The sequence below is a fragment of the Leptinotarsa decemlineata genome, unplaced genomic scaffold (genome assembly GCF_025532065.1).
Source record: "Leptinotarsa decemlineata unplaced genomic scaffold, Ldec_3_MD MMD2_P_RNA_scaffold_2, whole genome shotgun sequence".
Lineage (NCBI taxonomy): Eukaryota > Metazoa > Arthropoda > Insecta > Coleoptera > Chrysomelidae > Leptinotarsa > Leptinotarsa decemlineata.
In genome coordinates, this window is record NW_027412529.1 from 8,920,079 (window position 1) to 8,947,925 (window position 27,847).

Consider the following 27,847-nt stretch of genomic DNA (forward strand, 5'->3'; position numbering starts at 1 on the left):
AGTGGAGAATATTTGTGAAATGCATCCCAGATCCACTCTGGCTACGCTCTTGTGAGATGCCTTGTGTTGATTCTATATACCTAAATAACGATGATTTTCAAAAAAAAAGTTACAAAAATAAATGTGTGTTACTCTAACTTATCTCTTTAACATCTTATTCTGACCCCCTCCCATGAATTCCAAACTTAACTTTTATGAATTATTACTTTTTTCTAAAATTTTCACGAATTGGATTTCTTTAGGTTAAAACATCAAATAGTGGAAGAGTTGGGATTTCAGAGGATATATATTTTAGATTGTAGTAAGAGTAGTAAAAAATGCCAAAGAATCATCAGTAGAAAAACAAATAAATGTTTTCTAATATCGATATTTATCAAAAGACTAGTTAGACTCGGGTCTTCCAAAATGACAATCACAGCTTCTACTTCATGGAGTTGAGAGCTTTTAACAAAACTAAAGCGAAAAATGTGTAGCTGCTATTTCTGACCGCTCTAATAGTGAACGGGTCAATATTTATGCGTATGAATTGTTTTATTATTTTTGAAATAAAGTTCGATGTTAATTATTCATTTTTACGTAATTTCGAATGTACTTTAATTATTCTCGTGAAATGAAATTTTTCAAATGTATGGTTATCCTACGAAGTGGCAGAAGCAGAAATAGAAGTCAAAGTTTGCACCAGAACTGATTACCAGTACAAGATTAGTGGTTTTTCCAGGCATTTAACTAAATAATTATTCTTCACCTTATAAAAAATATATTCTTATAATTCGGTGTTAGCAAGAAAGATCAATGGATGTTTTCGTATCCACCAATATTTGGGTTTTTGTGGATTATGCAGGAAATACTTTCTTTTTCAACTAAAACAAGATCTGTTTATGTTTAAAATCTGTTTTTTCGTTAACCCGCTGTCGCACCCCTACGAACGACAACCCTCAGAAGTTGAAACTTGTGCGAGCTAAGCATTAACGAGGCCTTACCTTTTAACGTGTGATTCCCAACACCAAACACTTCAAGATATTATGAAATAATTAAATAGAACTGACCATATTAAAACTGATCAATACATTTTTTTCTTATCCGAGTAATTAATACAGTATATTGTATTATTTTCACTTGAGGAAGCTATTGTATAGCGAAACACGTGTCGCGGTTTTTGTAAGACTCTTTGTAGTGAAAATCAAACAATAAACTGTATTAATTAGTTTTTTTTATATTATGAAATAGTGGGAGTGATATCGAACATATTTTTTTGTATCTAAACACCATTCATCAACTACTTTGAGCCCCTGTGGCGGATTCAATAATTACTCACCATTGATAATGAAAGTTTAATGAAAATTATAAACTTGTACAACCCTTCTAATCTTTTTCAATATCATAGGACATATGAAACATCGCCATTACCACTCCTTGTGGTTGTTGTTTTCCTTTTCTAAAAGTTCAACAATTTTGAGACATTATTTTCAAAACTAAAGTTAATAGCGCACCAATGATTCAGTATTCACATTGGTGCCACAGTGTGGCAAACGAATAATTATTGATATTTAGGTTAAAAAAAGGGTTAGTATACGTATACGTTTTTATCCACATGAAAAGCTCAAAAATATGTATGGATAGTAGTAATGAGTTTTTCATCTTTCAAGGCTGGTAATAAATGTTAAATGTTCTCCTCGTGGCAGAACTGGCAAACAACATCGAAAACAAAAATAAGAAGAATGTTATGGTGACATTTCTCATTTCTTAGAGGTTAGTTGTGGTTAGGAAATTTCCAGTTGGGGCTAATTTTGTATTTCAGTTATAAACATTGTATTTAACTTACAAGTATGGAAAATCCTTCTTTAAAACATCTTACTCGGCCAGATTTTGGTAAACCTCCTGAAAATCAAAATGAGGTGAGTAAATCACAGTTTAAATTTTGAGATTTTATTTACATTATATTTGTTTGTAGAAATTACAGAAACTGGGAGAACCTCATGTTAAAAGTTTTAATTATATGATCGAAAAAGGACTGTCTGCAGCCATCAATGACTTGAATCCTATAGAATTCTTAGTAAACGAGAGAAGAGTGAAGTTGTCCATAAGTAATTTTTCATTTGCGAAACCTGCAGTACCTGTGGGAACTATTGGCGTAAAACGTTCAAATATACTTCCGGCGGAATGTAGGCAGAGAGCAGCCACTTACAAAGGAAAATTTTTTGTTGATATCGACTGGTACATAGATGACCAACAACAGCAGTCATTCCAGAAAGATTTGGGAGATTTACCAGTAATGATTAAGGTAGGATTGATTATACACTTCAATATTTTCATTTATATTTTCGAAGTTTATTCTTTCTCAGATATTTTTCATACATGTATTCCTCTATAGAATGAACTTCTGAAAATATTTTTCTGCTCTCCTTCAGTTCATCGGGTGGACCCCATTTTGAGGAAGGGCTAATAATAATTGCCCATTTTCTTTTCCTTATTATTCTCACCATAGCCATAAATGGGATCCATATCAGGACAATGGAAAGGATACTTTTCTGCATTATTATGGTCATTTCAGAATGTGTTTCTTCAAAATAGCGAACTAGACTTATTACTGTAAACATTGGTAATAAAAATGAAGTGAACACAAGTGATAACTGGAAGTAATTTGATGGTGGGAAACCGAGCATAAAATACAAATCATCTGCCAAGTGAAATATGTGATAGAAAAATACTACTGCTATTACTTGAACAGTGTTTATCACAGGAAGTAAAGTTGTGTAAGTAATATCGTTTATGAATGTACTCAGTTTAAAGCCTGTAGTCGTGTGCAAAACCCAACCTGGAAAACAAATGATTCCAGTGAATGCCAGAGAGCAAATCCAAGAATATCTCTTTAGGGTTGGCCTTATCTCATATACAATTTGCAGAACTGTGTATGCCATCAGGATGGAACAGCTTAAGCCTGAAAATAACGAAATGTATATTGTACAATTGTATCTGCTGAAAGAATGAAACCATGTAGACAAATATATAGATATGTATATCATCAGGAAGACATATTTGATAAACACACTTCAATGTGAGATTTCAACTTGTAAGTATTTCGTTATACAATAGCGTCTTCAGGAATCACAATACTACAATACTGTTTGAACCAATTCTATGTCTTTTATATTAATTTGAATCAGTATAACTATTACTACCTGTCAAAATTCTACATGATAAATTCAATACCTGAACTACTTACATTTCTAGAAAAACCTTATGAATCTGGAGAATAATGAATACAATTTTCACCTGAGCCATCATTTTACTTACTTTTAAGTTCTTTCCTGATTACCAATTTTCCTCACTGCAAACCAAATTCAACAAAGGGGAACAATTCAAATCTATTTGATCATTCAGCAATGATACCGAATTTTTAAATCTATTGATTTTTAAACATTCCTTGAGGTTGAGTTTTGAACCTTTCTTTTCCAAATGCAATGTGTCATACTCGTAATTGAACTTGTGCCCCTCTGTCAAAAGATGGTTGGCAAATGTTGGATTGGTTTTTTCATTCAAAAAACTACTTCTATGCTATTGTATAATGAAACACGTGTGGCGGTTTTGTAAAATTTCAAGTAAAAATCCCATATTGAAGTGTTTTTTCAATAATTTACTGAAAGTTAGTTGGCAACGATAGTAGTTACAGACAGATTTTATAAAGGTAGATGGGTGGTTACTCTTGATTCGTGTAAATACTTTTTTTATATAGTGGATGTTAGAACTCCACTTTTTATTACAACTGATGTATGCTTCTGTAAATAAGTGTGGTATCAAAGTAATTTCAGAAGAGCAAATCACCCAAAAATATTTCTATAAATCCTGTCTTTTAATTCGAAACCTACAATAAATTATTTAATTGATTCAAGCCCACCTCGTAGATAAAGGCTTGAAAAGATTATGAACTGCCATACTTGAGGGTGACCAGGCATTGAAGAAAGTGCATTTGGTATTATCATGAATATGTATGAGAAATCCGGATTTGTTCTAACAGTGTCTTTGACCCTTTCTATATCCTCCCTGGTATGATAACTTACTATACCATAAAGATTGGCCATAAAAAAGGAGTGTATAATTGTGTGACCAAAATTTGTCAGGTTAATCCATATTGGATACTCATGAGAAGGGGCTCTGAAGTTGCTTTCTGCTGCTATACTGGAAAAACCACCTGAAATCAGTTGAACAAAATAGATTTGTACGCAGTGATAACAGTGATTGCATTGCTTTTTCTTAGACTTTAACATTAGAAGGAATAAATATTCCAATACTAGTAACAACTACCTTAAATTAAGATTTGAGTCAAAATCAATAATAATGACAAACAAGATAGGTCAAATGACAAAATCCAAAGACACTATACAGTAAATATCTTTCCTTTCATATTAATAATGTTATCTCTATCAACTGATTTTCCTTTCCTCTGATTTTTTCAAACACATTTCATTCAGATGGGAAATTGATAAGTTCATTTATCAAAAGAGCTGCTTATCATGTCACTTAATAGAGTCTTTGGAATGGATAAGTGGGAAATGGAATACTAGTTTTCTACGGGTGTTCAATAATTAAATGATTCAAGTTACCTAGACCAATTCCCAGGGAATAAAACATCATTTGAAAACTCAGAAACGTGGCCGATTCTCTTCTCCATGGAGCCAATTTATCAAAATTGAAGTTTATTGTGATGAAATTCTTTATTCCTCTTAAGCTTCCAGGCATTAAGGTAACAACATATAAAAAAATTACCATTTCTATGGACGAGACTACAAACGAAAGGCTTATGATTTTTTTTAAGCTCTCTAGACCCTTGGAGGTTGCCAAAAATATGACTGTCATTGTAGCGCAGAGACAGCCTACGAGTTTCCAATGGGGATCTGAAAAACAATAAGGTACAATTTCTGCCAAAGGACACAAATTTGTGAACATTAAGTCATGATTGAATATATCTCTGATTCTTTTTCACTGGAATCATATATTATTAATAATCTCTATTAATACCAAAAAACTAAAAGTTCATGACAGTGATAGAATTTAAATAGCAATTAAATAAATTATTTGAATACTAATTGATCAAATTATCTAAAAGAGCAATTCGTTCCGTCTGCCAGTGTGTTCCGATAAATGAAAATCTATTCCGACAGTTGTATCACCAACAGCATATGCAGGAATTACTTCTGTGGCGAATCCTGCAGTGACACCTGTCGGATACAACCCAACACCCTACGTGGCATTACTTATTTTCTGAAAGGTGTCAGTCCATTAACCTACAGTGTTGGTGAGTTAGGGCTGGCCTGAACGAATTGTTCTTTTAGATAATAGATTTACAGCCAGTCTTCAAGTATGCCCCCTTACCATATGTGAATGAATTGATTAATGAAGTTTACAGTACACATAGATAAATAAATTATAATAACAGTCAAAAAGAAAAACTTCAATATGGAGATATGAATTTTAATTAGAAGAAAAGAGCAGAATTCTTATTCTGATTTAAATTTCCTTGGTTTTTCAATTGATTTATAATTTTTCTGTAAGTTTATTATATATTTTTAACGCCTAAATAAAATATTAATTTCTCCCCAAATTTTGAGCGATATGATTCAGCTTTACAGGCAGCTTTACAGGTAAATTTGTCAAATCTGTTTTTAGATCTAAATAATGTGGTTTTTCATTCTACTGGAATTAGATTGACTTATTTTCTAAACATTTCAAAACAAATGAAAATAGGAATTTGGTAATCTGTTTAAAATCTGTTTTTCCGTTAATCAGCCGGGTTCAGCAATTAAAAAAAATCAAATTCATAAGGCATAACATTATAAATATATCAAAATATGGAATTCTACATTTGTGTGCCTATTTTTTGAACATATTTTAACAATGATTGATCTTAAGACTACTTTTTAGAGTAACCATAATATATCTTAATAAAACAATGTATTTTTCCCGAAAAACATGCACTTATTTTTCAAAAGAGGTAATAACTGCAAAATATAAATTGAAATAATGAAATCAGATATGAAAGAAGTGAGATAATAATTTTTTCAAATTCAGCCTAAACTTCATCTATAAAATAATGTATCTAACAGTTTTGCAATGATTTACCTGATAATTTATTGTCTCTATCGACATTCAATATTTCTTTGAACCAAAATTTTTCTGCATGCGATCCATACTGCGCCCTTTCTACAGAACCGTTGAAATGAACATTAAAACAGTGTGATGCGTTAGAACCATTCATGTCACATTTTTCCAGAGATTCATATTTGGGAATGGCGCAAAAGCAGTAAAGTAAGATGTAGCTGTTCACAGCATTGTAATACAATTGGAATATGAATATCGTGACAGCTTTGGTGTAGCCTATGCCTCGGAATAAAGGGCAAAGGTCCCATGATCCTGCAATAATGATAATTTTTTAAAAGGATTTTGGTTTGTTTGGGGAATGATAGCTCGGCGAGATGTACTGATTAGTGTAGTGTAGGGTAGATGTACGATTGAACAAATTGATCATTTTTGAAATTATATTTACCTACAACTGATTTTCGAGAATATTGACTAAGAGTCAGTTCCATTTGCATCAATGGAATTCCCATCACTATCATCAGGAAGATATAGGCGATCAAGAGATCAAGAAAGGTACCTCTCAGGAAAAACCTGGGAGTGTGATATACGTTAACCAATCCCGAGGTCCAAGATATTAAAGCCATTATATAGAATTTGTTCGATTTCCATCCCGAAACTGGAATGTTATTTTCACTTGTGTTGTCGCTCATAATAATTGCGTTTTTCTGTTTTTGACAGAACGTCATTGTCATATATGTATTTCGTATACAAAGTGTTTCGTTATACATTCAGCATGTACTGATTTATTATTTTTGATTCTCTGTATCTTCTTTCGCAGGAGCAAATCAGTTTCTTACATTTTCTGAAAAGCCGCAGTTTTTTTTTGTATTCAACCTCAACAGATTAAGTGATGTCACCAAATATATGAAAAGTACAGATTGAAAGATTCTGAGAAAAACTACTCTTCAGGTTTCAAGCCTACATAATTCATTTTATACACAGAACAGTGTTCAATTCGTTTTATAAAATCAACAAGAACAAACTTGATGCTGATGAGAACAATGTGGTGATAATCACAGAAAACAGTGAACGGTGAAAGTCTGAAGGAGGTGGAGAACCTTGAAATTCCTCCTGGGGCACTCAGGATTCTCATCGTTCTTCAGGTGTGCAACGTATTTTGTAATGTTATTGTCAATGAAAACTAACTGTTTTTACCCAGAGCCCTTGGGGGGGAATAATACTTCATGTCACTAGCCAACAGATGGTACTGAAATAATTTCGATGAAATATGGAACCTCTTCGCTTTTCCACTGGATCCTTCATATGAAATCATTGTAAATATGAATAGGGTACCTTTTATTATATCACTTCGAATAAAAATGACATTGTTACATTTATACTTTAGCTTTAGCTAGAAAAGTTATCACTGAAAATTTGAAGTTCAAAAGTAACTTGAGTCACACACTGAAGTGAGAAGTTGAAGATCCGTACAAGAAATCTAAGTAGAAAATAAGAAATTGTATTTTTTTTTGAGAAAATGCATTTGTTATTATGGTATAGTAGAGATTAATTTTTTGGTTAAAAAACTCTTAGGTCTCAAACATTATATCAGTTAATAGTGTTTTCTTTATTTCAGTCAGACCGTTGCCATTTATCTAATATGAAACCGAAAGACCTGGTAGCTGAAGGAGAGCACGAACAAGAATGGGGTGGATATTTTGTAATAAAAGGCTACGAGAAGTTAGTGAGAATGTTGCTGATGACCAGAAGAAATTATCCAATAGCCATTAGAAGATCGGGTTGGAAGCAGAGAGGAGAACAGTTTTCGGACTCTGGTGTCTCTATCAGATGTGTCAAAGAGGATCAAACAGCAACGGCTAGTAACTTCTTTACACTTTTTCAGTTAAAAAAAAGTTCTCAGTAGTAATTTATATTAAACTTTCTAATTTCATGTGCAGAAAATGAGTTCGTTTTCCTAGTAATGTTGGTTTTGAAAGATATTCGGTATATCAATTTCAATAAGTAAATGAAGGAGACTAGTTTTCACTATTTTATGTTACTTTTCGGTGAGCAATTTCACGTTATGCTTAAAGAGAAAATTTACTGACTAAGCGTTTTTTTGGATATTTGAAGAAGTAAACAAGAACCGACATTGGAAGACTTTCTTACTGAATGATTTCTGGCAACTCTAATTTGAGAAATATTAAGTTTAATATTTCTGTTGAAGATGATCACTTGGTGATCGAAACAACGTGTCGAGGTGTTCCAAACAGTGCATCACAAACATACTAAGTTATTAGGAAAAATGACATTCTTATGTAGTTACAATAGAAAGTTATAAACAATCAATTTGTTTACCTGTAGTGAATGCAGTGTTTCAAGTACACCATAGAAAATTAATGTAAAAAAACTGAATTCATTATAACTGAGCCTCAAATAAAAATTAACAATGAGGTATTCGAGGTGATAGACATTTAAATATCTATGGGCCGTCTATTAATCACGTGGGGCTTGAAAGGGGGGAGGAGGTTTAGCAAAAATCACGAAATATCACAAGGGGGGGAGTGGGGTGTAGTGAGTTATCACGTGTATTTATTTTTTCGTGAAACGCGCGATTTCTAAACAGAAAAGCAGCGTGTAATGTGACTTTGACTCGCCGGCAACGAACGAATTCCCCGCGCACCACGACGCCCATACGAACGACAACTTTCAGAAGTTGAGAAACTTGTGCGAGCTGAGGACTAACGAGGTCTTACCTTTTAACGTGTGATTCCTAACACGTTCATTTAGGAAAATAATAAAAAACTGTAACACTCTTATATTACCCTATTTCAACTACAATACTATATTTGCTCAATAGAAATGAAATATACATTGAAAAATCATAAAGTCGTGCAATGAGACTGATTTTTTTTTGTCACAAACTCTCCATAATAAGGAATATGTTGAGTTTGTTGCCGATTCATAAATTATTTTTGTATTAAACTCGGTTTCATTCATAAAATAAAATCTGGAAATGCTTCATTTTATTCATATGAAATGAATTTTATTTATTTTTTTTATTTATTAATTTTTTATTTATTTATTTATTCATTAACGGGTAACACCCAATTAAGTTTAAGAGATTTCACAATAAATTATATGAATACAACAAATAATTTCATCTAACTTACTTGCTAAAGGTAAAACTATTTTATTAATAAAGAATAACAGTGAGAAAATAAATTTATTGAATTGAAATATTAATTAAATAAACGAAGAAAAGCATCCCAAAATTCAGTTTTCTTAAAAGGCATAAGTTCACACAATAAAATCCCCGATGACATAACGACTTCAGGAAGTTTCAATATGTTTGAGACTAAACTGAAAAAACTTTTGCCTGGTAACTGGGATTCCTCACAATACCATATCTATTGAAGTTATGATGTATTTTCATTTTTGACCCATTGCTTCATTTACATTTACAAAATGTGCAATATCTCATAAATTATATTATTTATATTTACATTTATTTTTTTACAGACAAATGTATTACACTACTTAACAGATGATTCTTTCAAATTGATGTTCAGCTACCAGAAAAATTTGTATTATATACCTTTGTGCTTGATACTGAAGTGTTTATTTTCCGATGTCGACAGCTACATTTACAGAAAACTGATTCAAGGTTATGAAGATGACACTCGCTACACTGAGTAAGTTTCTTAAATCAACCTGAATATATATTCAAGGTGCATCTATACACAAAATCTATAAAAAAAGTTACTTCATTTTCTCATTTCAGTATTGTCAAGGACATGTTACATGCACTTCACGCTGAAAATCTGCACACAACCGAAGATTGTAGAACGCACTTGGGGAAAATATTTCGAGTGAAATTCAACGACTGTCCTGAATGGAGCACAGACATTGAAATAGCCAACTCCATAATAAAGAAATGTATTTTGATACACCTCAACAGCAACAAGGAAAAATTTGATTTGCTGGTCTTTATGACTCAGAAGCTGTTTGCTTTTTCAAAGGACAAGTGCAAAGTGGAGGGCGCGGATGCAGTTATGATGCAGGAGTTACTTCTTGGTGAGAAATTGTAATTTTTTAAACAAGATTTTTGTTTCAAATGTATCACAAATATTTTGCATAGTGTAAAACGAAGTCGCTTTCCGCTGTCTATCCCAATGTATGCTTATATTTTTGAAATTACACAACGGATTTTGATGCGGGTTTTTTGATAGATAGAATGATTCAAAAGTAAGGTTTGTAAGTATATAACATGCGTAATATAGTAGAGAAACACTGATAATTTTAGAGGTTTCTAATGTGATGTCGTAAATAAACTGAACCCTACAAGATAGATCAAAATAATGTACTACAGTATTGTACACTTTAAAAAGGTCTACAAAAAAACCCGCGATGGTATATGTCTATTTCTTTGTCTGTCATTTTTCATCCTTTACTTTTTATGAGAATTATTGTTTTATTTACGAAGCGATTTTAAGCAATACAGCATTATTCCTTATCCAATTAAGTACCTTGTGCATTCAATATAGATCAAAATGGCTCTTTACAGCATGTAATTTAAATGGATTTTTTCGAAGATATTACAGATTTGAACGGTTGCGGCGGTACCGGCCGGGGGGCCGGCTGCGCGTGCTTATAAATAGCGCGTCTAAGGCCGCGCTTCGCCCTACAACACTTTATGATTAGCAGTGATTACACATATTTATCGGAGCCAGCGAAGACAGTAACAATACTTCAAAGATATTCTGTAGTACATTTATTTATTTATTTATGTATTTATTTCATACACCATTCTACAGGATGAACCCAATTACAGAATAGGAAGTAACAGTGGCATTTACAAATATGTACTTACATACTATAATTTGTGAATCTATGTAAAAAAAAACTGATTTTGATCTGTATAATCTGGCAGTTGAATATATCTAGGACATGACTTACAGAATTAGAGGTATTGCACATTATATAAATTGTATATATCTGTAAATTGTATATATCTACGCAGAGTGTTGAGATAAAACGTGACACTACAAGATTGGTGGTGGTTGAACATCCTTTCATGAAACCGTGTTGATTGGGGCTAATAATGTTGCTGACATTACAATAGATTGTCTTCTGAAGAAGCATCTCAAACACTTTACAAAAGTTGCATATGATAGAGATTGGTCTGTAATTTTTTATCTCACCTTTATCTCCTCTTTTGAAAATTGGGCAGACTTTCGACATTTTCCATATTGATGGTACAGATGATGTTCTCAAGCAGAGCTGAGGCACAATCTTGAATGATGAATGCTGGAATATGATCAGGTCCCGCAGTAAATTTAGGCTTTAATTTTTTAGGGTATGATAAACATCTTTAATACTAAAGTTTTTGATTACTAAGCTGGGAATATCACTACTGTTGTATCACCATTGCACCCTTGCAGAGTCGAGGTGGATCGCTACTTTACTAGTCAACTTTATTTTGATTTTCACTATTGATGGTTTACAAAACCGCGACTTTTGTTTTGCTATACGATACCAGTTTTGTAAACCTTTTATAGTGAATATCGAAAAAAATTTCATTTCTAAGTGATGATTTTTTTGTGGATTCGTAGATAGTGATAACCTGACTCACAGTAGAAAAAATTGCATGAATGTGAATGTCAATTATCACTTATTTAATTCGCTAATTATACCTCTGATCGTGTACCCCAATGATTGCTGTCTGTATCTGAGCTTTTGGAGTGGTTCTTGTCTTAAACTCTAGAATACTATGAATACTGTATTTGTCTTGAAAAAATCATATCTTAATATTTATTTATTCATAAATTCATTTATTTATTCTTTGATTAGAAGCTCTAATCAATAAAATGGTACTATATGTCAAGTATCTTAAATATTTTAACTAATGACATCAACAGTTATAACAAGATCATGATTGTCAACAGCAACTCAAATCCTTATCAAATATGGTAAAGTCAGATAAGTATATAAAAAAGAGATAGTTTTGAAAATAAAAGTATATTTAACTTTTGGTGGATATGAATAAATTTCACGTTGAGTAAAAACAAAAAATTGGAATTATATCACGTATTTATAATGATAATATATTAAGAAAACACCTTATCCACTCTGATGATTTCTCCAGAAGAGTGTTAAAAGCAAATTGTTTAACAATTCATTTTATTGGCTCACAGATGTTTTTGGAGAGAGATGTCAGATTTTGAACTATTGTTTCATATTGAGTTGAAAGTTGTCAAGTATTATAACATCCTGTTCTTTATATTGTTTATATATTGTAAAATTATTAACAAGTTACTTCCATAGTATTTCAGTCAATTTATTGACTTTATTTCGTAAATACAAGATTGCCCAACTAGGAAAATAACTCGTTACATCTGGGGAGATGAAACAGGAAATTAAAAAAATTATCAGTGCGAGGAAATCTTCATTTCATGAAGAACTTGATGAGTTCCCTAAAACCAAATGAGATCAAAGAACCAAATACCATATATGAGTTCAAATAAAAAATCAGCAAACATAATCACTCCATTTAAACAATGTTTCTGAAAATTTAACCTTAAGCACTAAAACATCTTCAGTATATATCCAGTATTTTTTGTATGAAAGGTAATCAGGAATAGATAGAGTAGTAGATAAACTTCAACTTTTGTTAGGTATTTATTGATATATTTGTACATGCAAAAATTTGTTCGTTACAATGTGTATTATGATTGTATATATTGAGATGTATCTTACTGAAAAATTAATATTATGATTTATTGAAATTTGAAAAATGTGAAATTGGGTTGTTTCAGGCGGTCATCTGTACCTTCAACTGGTCAAAGAAAAACTTGCCTCTTGGCTCGTTGGTCTTAAAATGAGCATCTTGAAGTGCTCCAAATCAGCCAGCTTTACTTTCAGTTTGAACGATATGATGAAAGCTTCACGCAGCAGTGGAGGGATACAAACGCATCTGGAAATGTTCCTAGCCACAGGAAACATTACCAGCTTATCAGGTCTCGGCTTAATGCAAGACAAGGGATTAGTCATTATGGCAGAAAATATCAATCGCATGCGATACATGTCGCACTTTCGGGCCGTCCACAGAGGTGCTTTCTTCCAGGAAATGAGAACTACGGAAGCGAGACAACTCCTTCCTGATGCTTGGGGTTTCATATGCCCGGTACATACCCCAGATGGTGCGCCATGTGGCTTGTTGAACCATCTTACAAATGATTGCATCGTTACTGATGTTCCTGATGAAGAAAAAGTCAATAATATCCCTCCGCTTCTAACTAGTCTTGGGATGGTACCCTTGAATTACGCTGAGGAAATTCTAGATCTCAAAACCAGTATCGCAGTTCAGTTGGACGGCAGGATGCTAGGTTATGTTGCCAGCAGGGAAGCAGCTGCAGTTGCAAATAAGCTACGTTCATACAAAATTGAAGGGGTAAAAGTTCCTGAAACTTTGGAGATTGCTTTGGTACCTTTGAAGAAGTCCGTCTCGCAGTATCCGGGATTGTTTCTGTTTACTGGACCGGCACGAATGATGAGACCCTTATTAAATTTGTTTGAGGGCAAGACGGAACTAATTGGAACTTTTGAGCAGGTTTATTTGGATGTTTGTATGAGACCCGAAGAATTCTATGGAGGTAAGTTCATTTACTTTAAATTTATAACATTAGGGGAAAATGGTTAATACTTCAGACAAATGTTATGTAAGGATCTTCTGAAGTTTGTTAACTTCAGGGTGATTTGTTCACATTAATCTACCAAAAGTTATTCGCTCTCTCTGCTAGTTCAATATGTTGAGTTGGAAACAGCGAATAACTTTTGGTGGGATTGACTGAATCTGGAATGAGAATTGTTTTTGAGAAATTATATGTACGTTTTGTTTTTATATATCGAGTTATGAACAGAAATTGCCCCTTTATCTATATTTGAATGGACATCTCTCTTTTATGTTGACACTTAGTTTGTTCATGGTTTATCAAATAGCTGATTGGATCTATTAATTACCAGCAATTATCATTTTTTGACACAATCATATCAATGAACGTTAATTTACGCGTTTTTTGCGATAACCTCACTTATTTATTTCTAATAAAAAATACTATTGGCAACATCGTTTTTTAAAGAACACTAGAACTAGAAATATTGACTACAGAAGTAACCATATTGGTCTACAATTTCTGAAACAAAAGCTTATTCCAGAATCCATCAGTGTATAGACATCTTGTATTGAACATGCATGATTGTATGGAACAATTTTTGGATTTATCTATTTTTCAATACAAGAAGTCACTTCCCAAAATTTAGTGATTTTTTGCTGGAACTTAAAAAAAACAATTTTCACAGATGAAATAGTTTATTTTATAAGGCTGTTGCAAACATGTTCACAATATAGGTATTTGATCAATATTTAAATAAATTCAGTGTAAAAAATTATAACACAAATATACAGAGGCAGTATCACATTGATATAAATCAATAGCTTGAAATTGTATAGAGGATGATTCTAAAAATGCACGAGTTTCACTTATTTCTAATTCAATTGAGACTAGCTACTTCTACAGATATTTAGTATCGAGTATCTAATAAAAAATTTACTCAATTATCTCCTGCTCCTACTGCATTCACCTTATCGAATACATCTTTAACATCTTGGAATACGACTTCTTCAGGCCTTGTAGCATCAATTTTCCTTACTAAATTAGATTTATCATAATAGTCAATAATGGGACGAGTTTCATTCAAGTATGTGTTGAAACGCTTTTTCAAACTTTCGGGGTTGTCGTCCACTCTACCGCTTCCACTGGCACCCCTGTTCAAACAACGCTCCAGGCAGATTTCTAGAGGACAGTCAAAAAACAGGACAAACTGAAGTAGCACTCTGCTCGCTACAGTGTTATTCCAGCCTTCTAGATTGTTTTGGTTTCTAGGAAAACCGTCTATGAGGAACTTTTCTTTTCCAGACTTAGTCATCGCATTCTCCAAAAGACTGCAGGTAATTTCCACCGGTACAATTTTACCTTCGCGGATGTAATTCTCTATCAGTTCTCCGTATTCTGACCCTGGATTGTTTCGTTCTTCCCTTAGTAAATCGCCCGCCGATAAATGTACGTATCCGTAATTTTCCACAATTTTCTGACATTGGGTTCCTTTTCCGGCTCCGGGGCCACCCAAGACGAAAACAACTTTTGGGGGCATTCTTACGATTGCGGCGAAAGTTCTCACAAGCTTGCTAGCCTTACTGGAAAACGACTCGAGCATAACCTCACATTTTCATAGATTTTTTAGGTTTGATGATTTGGCAGTTACGTAACAAGATTAATTAGTCTATTCTCCGAAGATTATAAGTTTTTAAAGCATAAGTAATTCATTTTCGTAAAAAAAATTGTCAAATATGCCTCTTTCTTTTCATTTGACGCAATTTTTTACAAAACGGGAGTGACTAGTAGTTCGGCCGTTCTGTAAGATAGGAAACAAAAATTTTACCCATTCATTTTTTTTGTCAAAAACACTCCGTATTTCAATTTCACATTTGTATCACAGCGGGGGTAATAATTAAATAAATATTAATACAGTGAAATGATTAGATTTTATCAATGATGCTCAGTTAAATCATGACTATTGTTAAACTTTGACGTCAACCGAAACCTTTCCGACTTTGGTTTCTTACTCTAGTTGCCTGCTTGCAGTGAACGTTGCAAGGAATCACAAAAGCGACAACCGGTTAACTGAGAAACAGATTTTAATGGACAGATTTTTTAACAGACATGGTTTAAATATTTTTTTCAATAACTCTCTTCCTCCTGCGAACGGCAAAACCCTCAAAAATCGAGTTCACAAGCAAATGATAACCTAGGTCTCACCTCAAGTGTGACACGGTATAGATAGGAATCAGGGTCGATGAATTTTCCCGTTCTCATAGTTTCAGTTTCCTAGTAGGTATTAAGTTACCTTGAAAGCTGCAAAAGGATAACGAACAAAAAACATTCGACCCAGTTTTTTTTTCCAATTTATTTACAAAACAAATCTTACGTTACGTTTAATTTATAGCCACTCTAAGTGTATTCTTGTTATCTTCCGTAACACGTATTTTTATAGCCACTCGCAGTATATTCTTGTAACACGTATTTTTATAGCCACTCGCAGTATATTCTTGTTGTCTCCCGTAAAGCCTAGCTTATAGCCACTCCCATGTATTCTTGTTGTCAGATGTCAAAAAATCATTGATTTTACTTTAACCAATCAGAAGGTAACACGCCATTGACTTGGTTTTGGATTATGAGCATGGACAGGGACGTATCTGAAATCATAGAACTGGTTGGAGATGTAGGTGAATAGTTGACAATACACTCAGTATTCGTGGATTCTTAATCTCAGCTGCTCAGTATTTCTGAACAAGTCAAACAAACTTCTCCAATTCAAATATTGTTTCTATAATCCTAACATTCGAAAGTTATTAATACTTATCATCTGATTTTCGAATTTAAAATAATTGATCGTCAAAAACAAAGGAATATTTAATTTTTTTTTTGCGCCACTGAACATTTTTAACTGAGGGGAAATGTAGCAATTTGTTTAATCAACATTTTTACACGAGTGCGGTAATATAGCTTTTTCTTGTTGTGTTTGAACTTTGAGAGACGAAAACACACGCATATCTTCCACAACATTATGGCCTTATCTAATCGGATGAGACAGAACCTGTTCGTGTCACGATGACAGTATGTGGAATATTCTTACGGTTATTTTATTTTAATCATAACTTTAGAACTTCGTTAAAATTCAAAGGGGGGAGTATAAAGCCAAAAGCTTTTTTTCCTAAAAAGCTTTTCTTCTCAAAAAATTTTCTCTGAAAATATCTCCCCTTCAAAGATATTTCCCCTTTCAATTTAACTGTCACCCTCTTCTGCTAATTTTCATCATAATAAAGATTGATGCTACAATCCAAACAATGATAAAACTCTAGATGAGGTACTCACATTATCCTCTGAAGCAGTCACAAACTGAAAGGTGGTTCAATGCCAACGAATTATATCTGAATGAAAACAAAACCCAAAACATGGTATTCACCCAAGGAAATATGAAAAATTATTCAAATTCGCAAAGTAGTGTGAAATTTCTGGGAATTCATATTGACAGTGAGTTAAAATGGAATCATCACATAAATGTGATGCGGCATATTTTTCCTTGTATGAATCCATGGTATTGTCGCCTGGGGACATGCAACAGATAGAATATCCAACACAAAAGGAAAATATCGACTACAGAGATGAATGTTGAAATTCATTCGTTATATTAAAAATACTAACTTTTCCTTCTCTCTATATCATGGAAAATTCAATATACATAAAAAATAATCTATCTCAATATTAAAGTTTTGAAAATGTGCACGACCACAACACTAGACCAAGAAATGATTCGAGTACAAACTAACAAATTTTTGGGCTGTAAAATTTTACAATAAATTACCACGAAAAATAAGATCTCTACCTAATAATATTCATCTATCATATTCGTCTATATTTGAAAAATTATATATCAACATTTTTCAAATTTGTTGTTCAACAACTTTAATCAAATTATCTATTCTAGGAAATGTTACAACCCATATGGAACTTTCGATGACAGGGTTCCTTTCGAACTTAGCCAAGCTCATCCCCATGCCAGACTGCAACCAATCTCCGCGTAACATGTACCAGTGTCAGATGGGAAAACAAACAATGGGGACTGCTTGTCACAATTGGGATAGCCAATCCGAAACCAAACTATATCGCTTACAGACACCTGCTTCTCCTTTATTCAGACCAGCTCACTACGACGATATGTTGATGGATGACTATGCTATGGGTACTAATGCGATAGTTGCTGTTGTCAGTTACACGGTAAGTTTATGTGACTGAAAACTTACCTTGACTCAAAACTAGGCATCTTTAAAAGTCCTGGTTATGTAAGTAGGCTAATTTGATACAAAAGTAAAGTTCAATTGTATTGACTAAAAAATAATTTCATGTGATATTTCTACTTGCATTGTGTCACAATACAGTAATGTGACGCCTGAAGATGCTATTGTATAGCGAAACACTTGACTCGGTTTTGTAAACTGTCAAGTGGAAATCTTTCATTAAATGTTTTTTTTTTGAATATGTTATAATGAATATTCATCAAGTATCAATCAGTTCTATCATATGTTTGTGGAGTTATATTTTGAAACGCAGTATCTAATGTGATATGTGAATAAACTAATTTTTTAGTATATGAATCAGTGATAGTATATTCTGTCAGTCTCTGTGTGTGTAATTGCATATTTTACCCTGATATTTAGAGTGAAGTGTACTCTGTCTGTACTTGTACGTATCTTTTAACATTCAACTTTTTACTCTGTAATTTTGCTTTTTGTCTCTATAATCCAAATTTTTGACATGTCTTATACCACTTGTGGTCTTCAGATTAATAAATTTGATTGATTGATTGCCTGAACATCTCCTGTTACCGTAAAGGATCCACTTTTCATCACGTGTAACGATCCGATCCAAAAAAGGATCGGTTTGGTTGCGTAAAAGCAAAGAAGAATAAACCTCGAAACGTGACAATTTATGTCTATCGTTCAAATCGTAGGGCACACACTTTTCGAGCTTTATGATCTTTCCAATATGTTTTAATCCATCAACAACCGCATGTGAGCTAACGCCTAGATTTTCCGCCATCCCACGCACCGTTTGTCCTCAAAACCAGTGTCCTTAAAACCCCGTCCTTTATTACTGTAGGTCGACCACTTCGGGCCTCATATTCGAGGCTAAAAACTCCGGAATCAAATTTTTCAAATCAACGTCGAACAGTGCATTCATTAACACTATCATTGCCGAATGACAGGTTCATTTTTGTCCCAAAATAGCTTAACGACATCATATAGTAATAGCTGAAAAGAGGCAATAAATTAAAGTTTGGAAAAGAATGAACAGCATCAATGTATGGACTACAACATTCTTTATTGATCAGTATATACCCCGACACAGTAAAATAAATATTCATTTATATATGGAGGTACAAAAACACGTTGCGTTGAAATGGACAACATTTTTGAAACAACCTAATATTATATGAAATAATGAAGAAAAGAGAATTGAAATTTTCTATGTTCTTTAACACTTTTATTTGTATCTAACGTTACTGCAGATTCGTTCTATAAGGACATTTTCAAACTTATACATTAAACCAACAATGGTTTATTACATTAACCTTTATATAGAACCCCTGCAGGTAATAATAGAGGTACTTGGCTTGATTGAGTACCTGAATTTACAATTTACAATGCGGATGTACTAATTTGAAAACCGGCGAGTAAACTAAACCGATTTGATCATTTAACAGGTTGCACCCGCAATGTTTATGTTTGTGAATTTCCAATGATTCTAAATAATTGAGTTTGTAACCCTCCCTTGCATAGTGCAAAATTTCAGTATCGTTTAGATTCGGAACCACGCCACATTATTCAATATTAGTTTCATTCGATGTAAAGAGTATGTTCTCCGACATACTGTACAACGAGTGTAGTCCCTCATTTTAGACATATTAGATCAAGCCAAAGTAGACCATATCACTTCCTTTGAAGTTTCAACAGATTTCGATGTGTGCCTAAATCAGAGCTACTTACAGTTCAACAACAAATTTTATAAACAGGATGCAGGTTTACCAATGGGCTCACCCCTTAGTCCACTTTTAGCAGACATATCCATGAACAACTTGGAGACCACTATAGTAAATTCCCACCTGGGTAAAAAACAAATTCATTTTTGGTACAGATATGTAGACAATATTCTCGCCTGTTTCGGAGGTACTACACGACAGCTGAACCAATTGATGACATTCATGAATAATCTTAATAGCAACATTCAGTTCCCACTCGAAACAGAGATAGAGAAACAGATACATTTCTTAGACCTGACCATTACACACAATCAGAATGAATTTGAGTTCAATGTTTTCAGAAAACCTAGCTATACAGACATCACCATCCCAAGCGATTCTTTCCATCAGAAACAGAGACAGTCATAAATTAGCAGCCTACAATTCAATGCTGCACAGAGCATTCTCACTTCCTTTGTCTGCAGACAATCTAGCTAGCAAAATTGATACAATTACACAGATAGGTCATAATGGTTTCAACGCAGATACTATCCAGAAGTTAGTCAGAAAACAAAGCCATTAATTCGCTTACAGATTAATATACCCTCAGGTCAAACAACCAGAAATCAAGAAATGGGTCACTCTAACAGATTTTGGAAAAAGAACAGAGATAATTGCGGATTTCTTCAGAAAAAACAATGTGGAACAAGCATTCGGACCACATGCCAGGTTATCTGATTTCCTTTTCAATGCCAAATATAAGGTGGAGAAGTTGGAGAAATCTGGAGTTTATAAGCTTAAGTGTCCGGAGTGTAATAGTGTTTATGTGGGACAATGTAGTCGAAATTTCCAAAAACAGTATGATGAACATGAAAGGTCCTTCAGACTAGAAAAAAATGATTCGACGTTTTCAAACCATTCCTTGGCATGCAACCACAAGTTCCCGAATCTAAACGATACGAAAATTTTGCACTATGCAAGGAAGGGTTAGAAATTCAATTATTTAGAATCGTTGGAAATTCGCAAACATTGCGGGTGCAACCTGTTAAATGAGCAAATCAAATAGTTTACTCAATTCAGGTACTCAATCAAGCCTACAGGGGTGCTATATAAAGTCTAATGTAATAAACCATTGTTAGTTTAATGTATAAGTTTGAAAATGTCCTTATAGGATGAAACTGCAGTAATGTTAGTTACAAATTAAAAGTGGTAAAAAACATAAAAAGTTTTAATTATCTTTTCTTCATTATGATTTCCTACCACGTAGTAACGGCTACATCCATCAATTTATTATATGAAATGTTTTTTATGGATTGAAGTATTTTTAATATCTGTCTATAAAGGACGTTTGCTTTGAAAGATAGTCTCTATTTTAGTAACTTCACAGTTAACAAAAATTTATATAGTATCGTTTATATACTACTTAGAAGATCAATTTTTTCTACTAACTGAAACCGTAACTGTGGCATTATTGCAACCTTTTGCCATTTTAATTGATTATTTCAATTTATAACAAAACTAGTAAAACTCTCAGAACATGGTAAATTACCAAAAATGTAAGGCGGCACTGTGAATATTTCAACACAAATGAAAAGTAAGTTTAAAAACTAAAATGCAACTACCGAAAAATCACTCTCTAAAAGATATGACACAAGAAAATACTCATATTCTCATCTGTAATCTATTCAATATTTATCATCTGTTGAATTAACAACTTACATATAATATATTTTAATATTTTATATATTAAAATATATAACATGTAAGTTGTTTATTTAATAGCCAATATATATTGAATAGTTAGTACGTAACAATTTCAGTTGGAGAATATTTTCTTCATATTTTTTGTTTCTGAAATGACTTTTCATTGCATATTAATTTTTGAATATTCTTGGTTGCTCATATATTTTAGCCATAACCAGGACATAATCTGAACATCATTTCAGATAGAAGTTTCTTTGTTATTAACCTTCGAGCTGGATTTTGAAACTTGAACAAGGAAATATTGGGTGAACTTTTACTAAATAAGAGAAAAGATATCAAATTAACAGAATTAACATTTTTTCCGACTATATCATCCATTTGATTTTTTCAGGGTTATGACATGGAAGACGCCATGATAATAAATAAATTTTCAGAAGAACGTGGGCTGGCTCATGGTTCGATATATAAATCCGAGTTCATCGATCTTGAACGTCCAGCATCATACTTTGCCATCGATCCTGAACAAAAGAACCTTCTTCAGTTTCTCGATTCTGATGGATTGCCCTACATCGGCAGAAAAATGATGGAAAACGAACCGCATTACTGTTATTTCGATTCGGATAGGTCGATATTTGTGGTGAAACTTTTCAAAGGAAAAGAAGTATGTTACGTGAATACTGTGAAGATGTGCGGAAATCTGGATTCGAAGGCATCTCCCAAAGTGGCTTGTATAACCTACAGGATACCAGTTAGTATTTTTGAAATTGAATTGAGTTTGTTGAAATTGAACAAGGATAGCTTAGGTTAGGTTCAAAGTGTCTAGCTCAAGTAGACTCTCCACTGCAACCTGCAAGGGTTTATTGTGGCTCCAAAAAAATTAAACAGAATCCTAGTTCAAACAAAGTCTTAGTTTGCGTTGTTTTTTGTTTGGAACTGTTGGTCAGAATTCTTTATAGTTGCGGTTGTGTATCTACATTTTTTTTCGTTTCAGAGGAACCCAAGTGTCGGTGACAAATTTGCAAGTAGGGCTGGACAAAAGGGTATTTGTTCTCAAAAGTTGGCTGCAGAGGATTTACCTTTCACAGAAACTGGTAAGTTTTTGCAATAAATTTTAGAAACATCAAACTTAATACTAACTATTATAACTTCCACATATTTTTTTGACATATTAGGTTATTTTTCCTAATTTCTTGAAGATTTTTGGCAAACAAATTGTATACCACATGCAACATGATGATCTTCTTCAATCGTCTTGCTCCTAGTATCGTTTTCTTGATGGTGCTTTGTTACCGAAAGATGAGCAGAGCCTCAAGAGAGGCCTTTCTTAGAATCATAAAAAAATATACGAAGAGAAATGAATGGACAATTTCTATTTTTTCACACACTTTCTTTTTTCAATTTATAAACTGTCAGTTCTGAACTGCCGCTCTAATTTTGGGGTAATGAAGGTGAAATTGATAATACTGAAATGTGAAATAATAAAAAACAACAATCACAGCTATGTCATAAAACGAATGTTTCACATACACTTTCTGATTCATTTTTTTTGGTTCTTATTCGGTTTCCGAATGTGAAATAGTAAAGAAATTTTTCAAATAAATGACATTACTCTGGGGAAATAGCAAAGGTGCTCCACAAGGCTCAGTGATAAGTGTAATCAACATTTTACACAAAAAGCGTGGGAGGGCGGTAAAAGAAAATAACGCCAAGAAAGTTTCTGAATTGTAAAATTTTTGTACTCTTTATCTTCTTACCTGGTAAGTTTATTTTCATTTTCTCCTTTTTCATATTTGTGGGTTCTTCCTTCGTTAAATACTTTGAAACTTCTTAAACAAATTTTGTTATGTTTACTTTCAATAAGAACGTGGTCTGCTTTAATTCTCTTCAAATAACAATAGTTGAAAGGTTCTTCAATGCCGACAGTAATTTTACATTTATACATAATTTAAGAGATCATCCATAGAATGATATTACTCTTATTAAGTTTATAGAATTTATTTTTTCATATAGAGATGAATGCTGACTTTATTTTACATTCATCTCAGTTTTTGGAATTCCCATAATTATCTTGAAGTTTCTACTCCTTATCTTACAAAACTCTTATTCTACAGTGTTTTTTATATAATAGTAGGTAATTAAAATTACTCTCGTAATTATTTTTTCAAAATCTACATGTAATTGCCTACAAAATTTAATTGGACAAATGAATAATTCTGGTGAAACAATTAGATTAATAAAATTATAATTATAATTGTTTTTTCAGAATCTACTTATTTCACCAGAATTATTCATTTATTCAGTTAATTTTTGTAGGTAATCCCAGGTAGATTTTCAAAAACGATTAAGATTTTAATTGTAATTGTTTTTTCAAAAGCAACCTGTTTTACCAAAATTATTCATTTATTCATTTGAGTTTTGTAATTACCTACTGTAATACAAAATACTTTGTAGAATAGTTTGTTGTACTAGTCTAACTGATGAAAATACAACCAAAAGTATTTTTGAAGATTGTACAATAATTATTATGGACAATATCCTTTGAAGTCGAAATTTTGCCTTCAAATTTAGAATTTTGAACTCTAAAGCCAGTAGAAAAACAACATACCACTAAATAAAATTACTGATTCAAAGTCTGAATCATCAATTATTCCAAACTTTGTCTAATGTTTTAGGAATGATCCCAGATATCGTATTCAACCCGCATGGATTCCCGTCCCGTATGACAATTGCTATGATGATAGAAATCATGGCTGGCAAATCGGCTGCTTGTCACGGAGTCGTTCACGACGCTACGCCTTTCAAGTTCACAGAAGAAGAAACTGCCATCGATTATTTCGGAAAACTGTTGGAAAAGGCTGGTTATAATTACAATGGCACAGAAACACTGTACTCCGGAGTTGACGGCAGAGAAATGTCTGCGGACATTTTCTTTGGAGTTGTTCACTACCAGCGGTTGAGGCATATGGTGTCTGACAAGTGGCAGGTATGTATCACTATCAGTATAATAATCTTTTGTTGATATAATATATATCACGAAAAACAAAATATTGTATAATATCAATATATAATATACAGTATGTCTTAATAAGTTGGAACCATATGGAAAACTTTTTTATCATCAATTTAAAGTGAAAAGTTATTTATGTGAAATGTTGAGCAAGAACTAAAATCTATGGGAAAGAAAGGTTTTGGCTTTCTACTGCTCCATCGTGATATAAAAAAAGTGGGAATCTTTTGAAGAATGGAAGGAATTATACAAAAAAAAATTCTATTCCGTTTATATTCCTAACATTTGTAATGGAATCGAATCAGATATTATTGACAAAATTCCTACACAACATAATTAATGAAAGAAGTAAAATTTCACTTACATGGAACACTGTCATCCTCACGAGTAGACACCCGGATGTTTCGCCGTTGACTCTTCAGTACCAAATACGGATAAAATTATAAGAAAAAACATTAAATTCGTTCATAAAATCATAACTTTTTGTCATGGAATGGGTCAAATCCACCCATGTGGTCGATGACATTACTTAAGTAACATTCATTCGCTTATTTGATAAATCCCAGCCAAAGGAATCATGTTTAAAATGGAAGGATATATTTTTAGGAGAGATTAAAAATATACCCTTTCAATTCAAAATTAAATTCTTTCAGTCATCTGTGAGGTTTGTCAAGAAATATTAATATTTCTCAACAGTAAAGTACCTTTATTTTAGACAATATCGAAAATTCATTGAAAAAAGTTGATTAGGAATAAAAATCACTTTAAAATATGCAATTGTATTGATGTACAATGAAAACATTTTTTTATTTTTACCAATATTTCTATTATGAGAATTAATTTTAGTTTTGCTAATTTCAAAAATCAATATTTATGTCTTGAGATCAATGAAAACATGACTATTTCTATGCACAATAATTACAGTTGTTATCAACTGCGTTAAAAATCGCACGTTGAAAAGCAATACCTTGTTAATCCCTTCTGCGCTTCCCTAAACATATTTTCCATCAATACCTGAGGTTCTCTTATTTCTAATTTCTCGGATAACTTTTTTTAATTCAATTAAGTCAGTGGGGATTAAATCAAATGGTTGTTCTACTTGAATTTCCTTCAAATATTTAATTGGGTTGTTGCTCGAGACTGTATCGACTGCATATTTTGCGGTGATTGAACAATAGTGTTTATTTGATGTTATGGAAATTATTGCTTTGTTGGTGGATTTTCCTTTAGATTGTTTTCCTCTCAATTCATTAACTATATTCCACCCTTCTTTCATTTTGTTATCAGCATTATTGAAATCTGTTTTGTTTATATATTTGTTACGCAGCACTCATCACATTCTCATATGTTTTACTGTATCAATTAAAATATTTAGGAAAACTTTCATTTTTTGCATATTATTTGGATATAATGCAAGGATGGCATTTATTGATGACACTCTTATTCTTCTAGTCAACCAAGGTTTCGTTTTTATATTTTTTTGGTGGGAAAGATGTTTCAAAGAGATGTTTCAACGTTTTATAAAAATTTTCAAAATTGACTACATTTTCCCAGTCACTTTCGAGCGATGATTGATGAAACCTATTATAGTTAGTCGTTCTATAGAAACGACCTATCTGTATTTTTTTTTATATTTGTAACAACTTCGAAATCGAATTTTGTATAAATTGCATCCTGATCAGACAGACTGGAAGGGATAACATCACATGATATGAGATCTTTGCTCAGACTAGTACAAAAACAATCAATTAATGATGATGCATTTTGGGTTGAGCAAGTTGGTGAGTTTACATGCATTTTTTTTATCGAAAAAATCTAAAAGATTACACAGTTTTTGTCTATCCATAGAAACATCATTTGACCAATCACCAGCAAGCGTAACTTGGCTAATGACCGGTAGTTTCGATAGCAATAACTCAAGTTTATCAATGAAGGTATCCTTATCCTTATGTTATATATGTATTTTTTTAAATGCCACAAAGGATTTTGACCTTTAACTATGCCTGAATGGAAAGTCAATTCACTGTGAATCAAATGAAGAAATTGCTTTTATCTCTCATGTCGTAATGTTGGATTTAAAATTAAGCGCAATTTCGCGATCATTTAAAAATGATAAAGGGCCTCTCTCTCTCTTCCTGGAGTTACTGAGTATTACGTATTTCGGTCTAGCTCAATCAGCATTTCTGTAATGGCGTGACATTTTGGGCTTCTTCAGTAACTCTGCTGCTCAAATCCTGTAAAATAATTTCAAAAACTACATTCATAGCTCACTCCTGGGATCAGGGAATTGAAATTACCATCGTCATCATTATAATACACTAACTCACCATTGAATGAAAAATAATCTTAAATTTTTTTTAGGTGAGGTCTACAGGTCCTATTAACACTCTGACAAGACAGCCATTGCAAGGTCGAAAAAGAGGAGGGGGTACTCGGTTCGGAGAGATGGAGCGTGATTCCCTCATTAGTCATGGAGCATCATTTCTGTTGCAAGATCGGCTACTCCATTGTTCAGATGCCACCACAGTAAGTAATCTTTCCGTTTTTTGTATGAAACGTTCCTGTATGTTTTTTCTTCTTCTAGGTGTTCATTTGTACATCTTGTTCAACACTCCATGGACCAATCACGGAAGTTGTTAGAATGGCAGATAAACGTCATCAGTCTGATACTCGCGAAACCTGTCTGCTCTGTGGGCATGGGCAGAACATCTCTGAAATAGTGATACCTTATATATTTAAATTTTTTACCACAGAAGTGGCTACGGTTATGATAAGGATGTGGTTGCAGTGCAACAAGGTGTAGCTTTCTATTGTTTTGTAAGATTGACTTGAGTAAATGTTTTTATTTTCATTTTCTGGGTTTTTATTAACATATATCAAGCATTCAAATAATATTTATCCTATTGCTCTCATATCTTTTCTGGATACTTCTTGTTTGAAAAAAGGTAATGTATATTCACAATATATTTACAGTAAAGCATGAAAATATCACATAAAATTAGTTACATTTCCAAAAATGAATGCCAAAGTATTATATTTGAAGGTAATCTGTCAAGTTTCCTATGCACAGATCTGTAAACGTAGACTGATCAGATTTCATTTTCTTAGATTCCTTGCCTCCAAGGGAAATCCTTTTCTCCGTCAATTCCAATCAGGTCACGATGAAGATATTTGTTTGAAGGTAGTTGACAATGTTTCTTGGTGCTTTTTATTAGTTGGAACTTCCATTGTCTAATATGATATAAATTAATTTGAAATACCTGCAGCTTTCACTGCAGTGACAAACAGAGGAGAAATCTCACTAGGCAGTCGCTGTCTAAGACTGGTTTTACAATGAATCGCTTTGGGAAGCCTCATTCAACTTTGATATTTGTGGATTGAGTCTTCTGTTTATCCCGTAGATGTGCTCAATGTTGACAGAGA

General features: G+C 32.8%; 3 protein-coding genes across 5 annotated transcripts; 1 reads left to right on the forward strand and 2 right to left on the reverse strand.

The window, feature by feature from the left end:
- Positions 1-1,646: 1,646 nt before the first annotated feature.
- Positions 1,647-27,275, forward strand: RpI135 (RNA polymerase I subunit Rpl135). Of its 2 annotated transcripts, XM_023162555.2 has the most exons (12): positions 1,647-1,895; positions 1,952-2,281; positions 7,712-7,951; positions 9,598-9,770; positions 9,860-10,152; positions 12,894-13,730; positions 17,683-17,972; positions 21,809-22,165; positions 22,409-22,508; positions 24,090-24,400; positions 26,786-26,950; positions 27,009-27,275. In XM_023162555.2, the coding sequence occupies exons 1-12, from the start codon at positions 1,827-1,829 to the stop codon at positions 27,225-27,227; spliced, it is 3,384 nt and encodes a 1,127-aa protein (XP_023018323.2). In that variant the 5' UTR covers positions 1,647-1,826; the 3' UTR covers positions 27,228-27,275. The 2 variants fall into 2 exon arrangements, with proteins under 2 accessions (XP_023018323.2, XP_023018324.2); XM_023162556.2 differs by lacking the exons at positions 1,647-1,895; positions 1,952-2,281 and adding an exon at positions 2,613-2,753.
- On the reverse strand, positions 2,105-7,536 carry LOC111507268 (sodium-dependent proline transporter). Of its 2 annotated transcripts, none has more exons than XM_074183035.1 (5): positions 6,542-7,536; positions 6,118-6,408; positions 4,602-4,892; positions 4,064-4,189; positions 2,105-2,938 (listed from the first exon to the last, which is right to left on the reverse strand). In XM_074183035.1, the coding sequence occupies exons 1-5, from the start codon at positions 6,861-6,863 to the stop codon at positions 2,310-2,312; spliced, it is 1,659 nt and encodes a 552-aa protein (XP_074039136.1). In that variant the 5' UTR covers positions 6,864-7,536; the 3' UTR covers positions 2,105-2,309. The 2 variants fall into 2 exon arrangements, with proteins under 2 accessions (XP_074039136.1, XP_023018325.2); XM_023162557.2 differs by having other exon boundaries at positions 3,896-4,189; positions 6,542-7,529.
- Positions 14,428-15,531, reverse strand: Dak1 (cytidine/uridine monophosphate kinase Dak1). The gene has a single exon (XM_023162558.2). It carries the CDS (start codon positions 15,349-15,351, stop codon positions 14,689-14,691), a length of 663 nt encoding a protein of 220 aa, XP_023018326.2. The 5' UTR covers positions 15,352-15,531; the 3' UTR covers positions 14,428-14,688.
- Positions 27,276-27,847: the final 572 nt, after the last annotated feature.

Coding starts and splice junctions, on each gene's coding strand:
- Dak1 (XM_023162558.2), bottom strand. CDS start 15,351: ATGCTCGAGTCGTTTTCCAGTAAGGCTAGCAAGCTTGTGAGAACTTTC.
- RpI135 (XM_023162555.2), top strand. CDS start 1,827: ATGGAAAATCCTTCTTTAAAACATCTTACTCGGCCAGATTTTGGTAAA. Junction 10,153..12,893: donor GATGCAGGAGTTACTTCTTG/GTGAGAAATTGT, acceptor GGGTTGTTTCAG/GCGGTCATCTGTACCTTCAA. Junction 17,973..21,808: donor TTGCTGTTGTCAGTTACACG/GTAAGTTTATGT, acceptor TGATTTTTTCAG/GGTTATGACATGGAAGACGC.
- LOC111507268 (XM_023162557.2), bottom strand. CDS start 6,863: ATGTATAACGAAACACTTTGTATACGAAATACATATATGACAATGACG. Junction 4,190..4,601: donor TTCCCTGGGAATTGGTCTAG/GTAACTTGAATC, acceptor AACTGATTTCAG/GTGGTTTTTCCAGTATAGCA. Junction 2,939..3,895: donor TTCAAGCCTTTATCTACGAG/GTGGGCTTGAAT, acceptor CGTTATTTTCAG/GCTTAAGCTGTTCCATCCTG.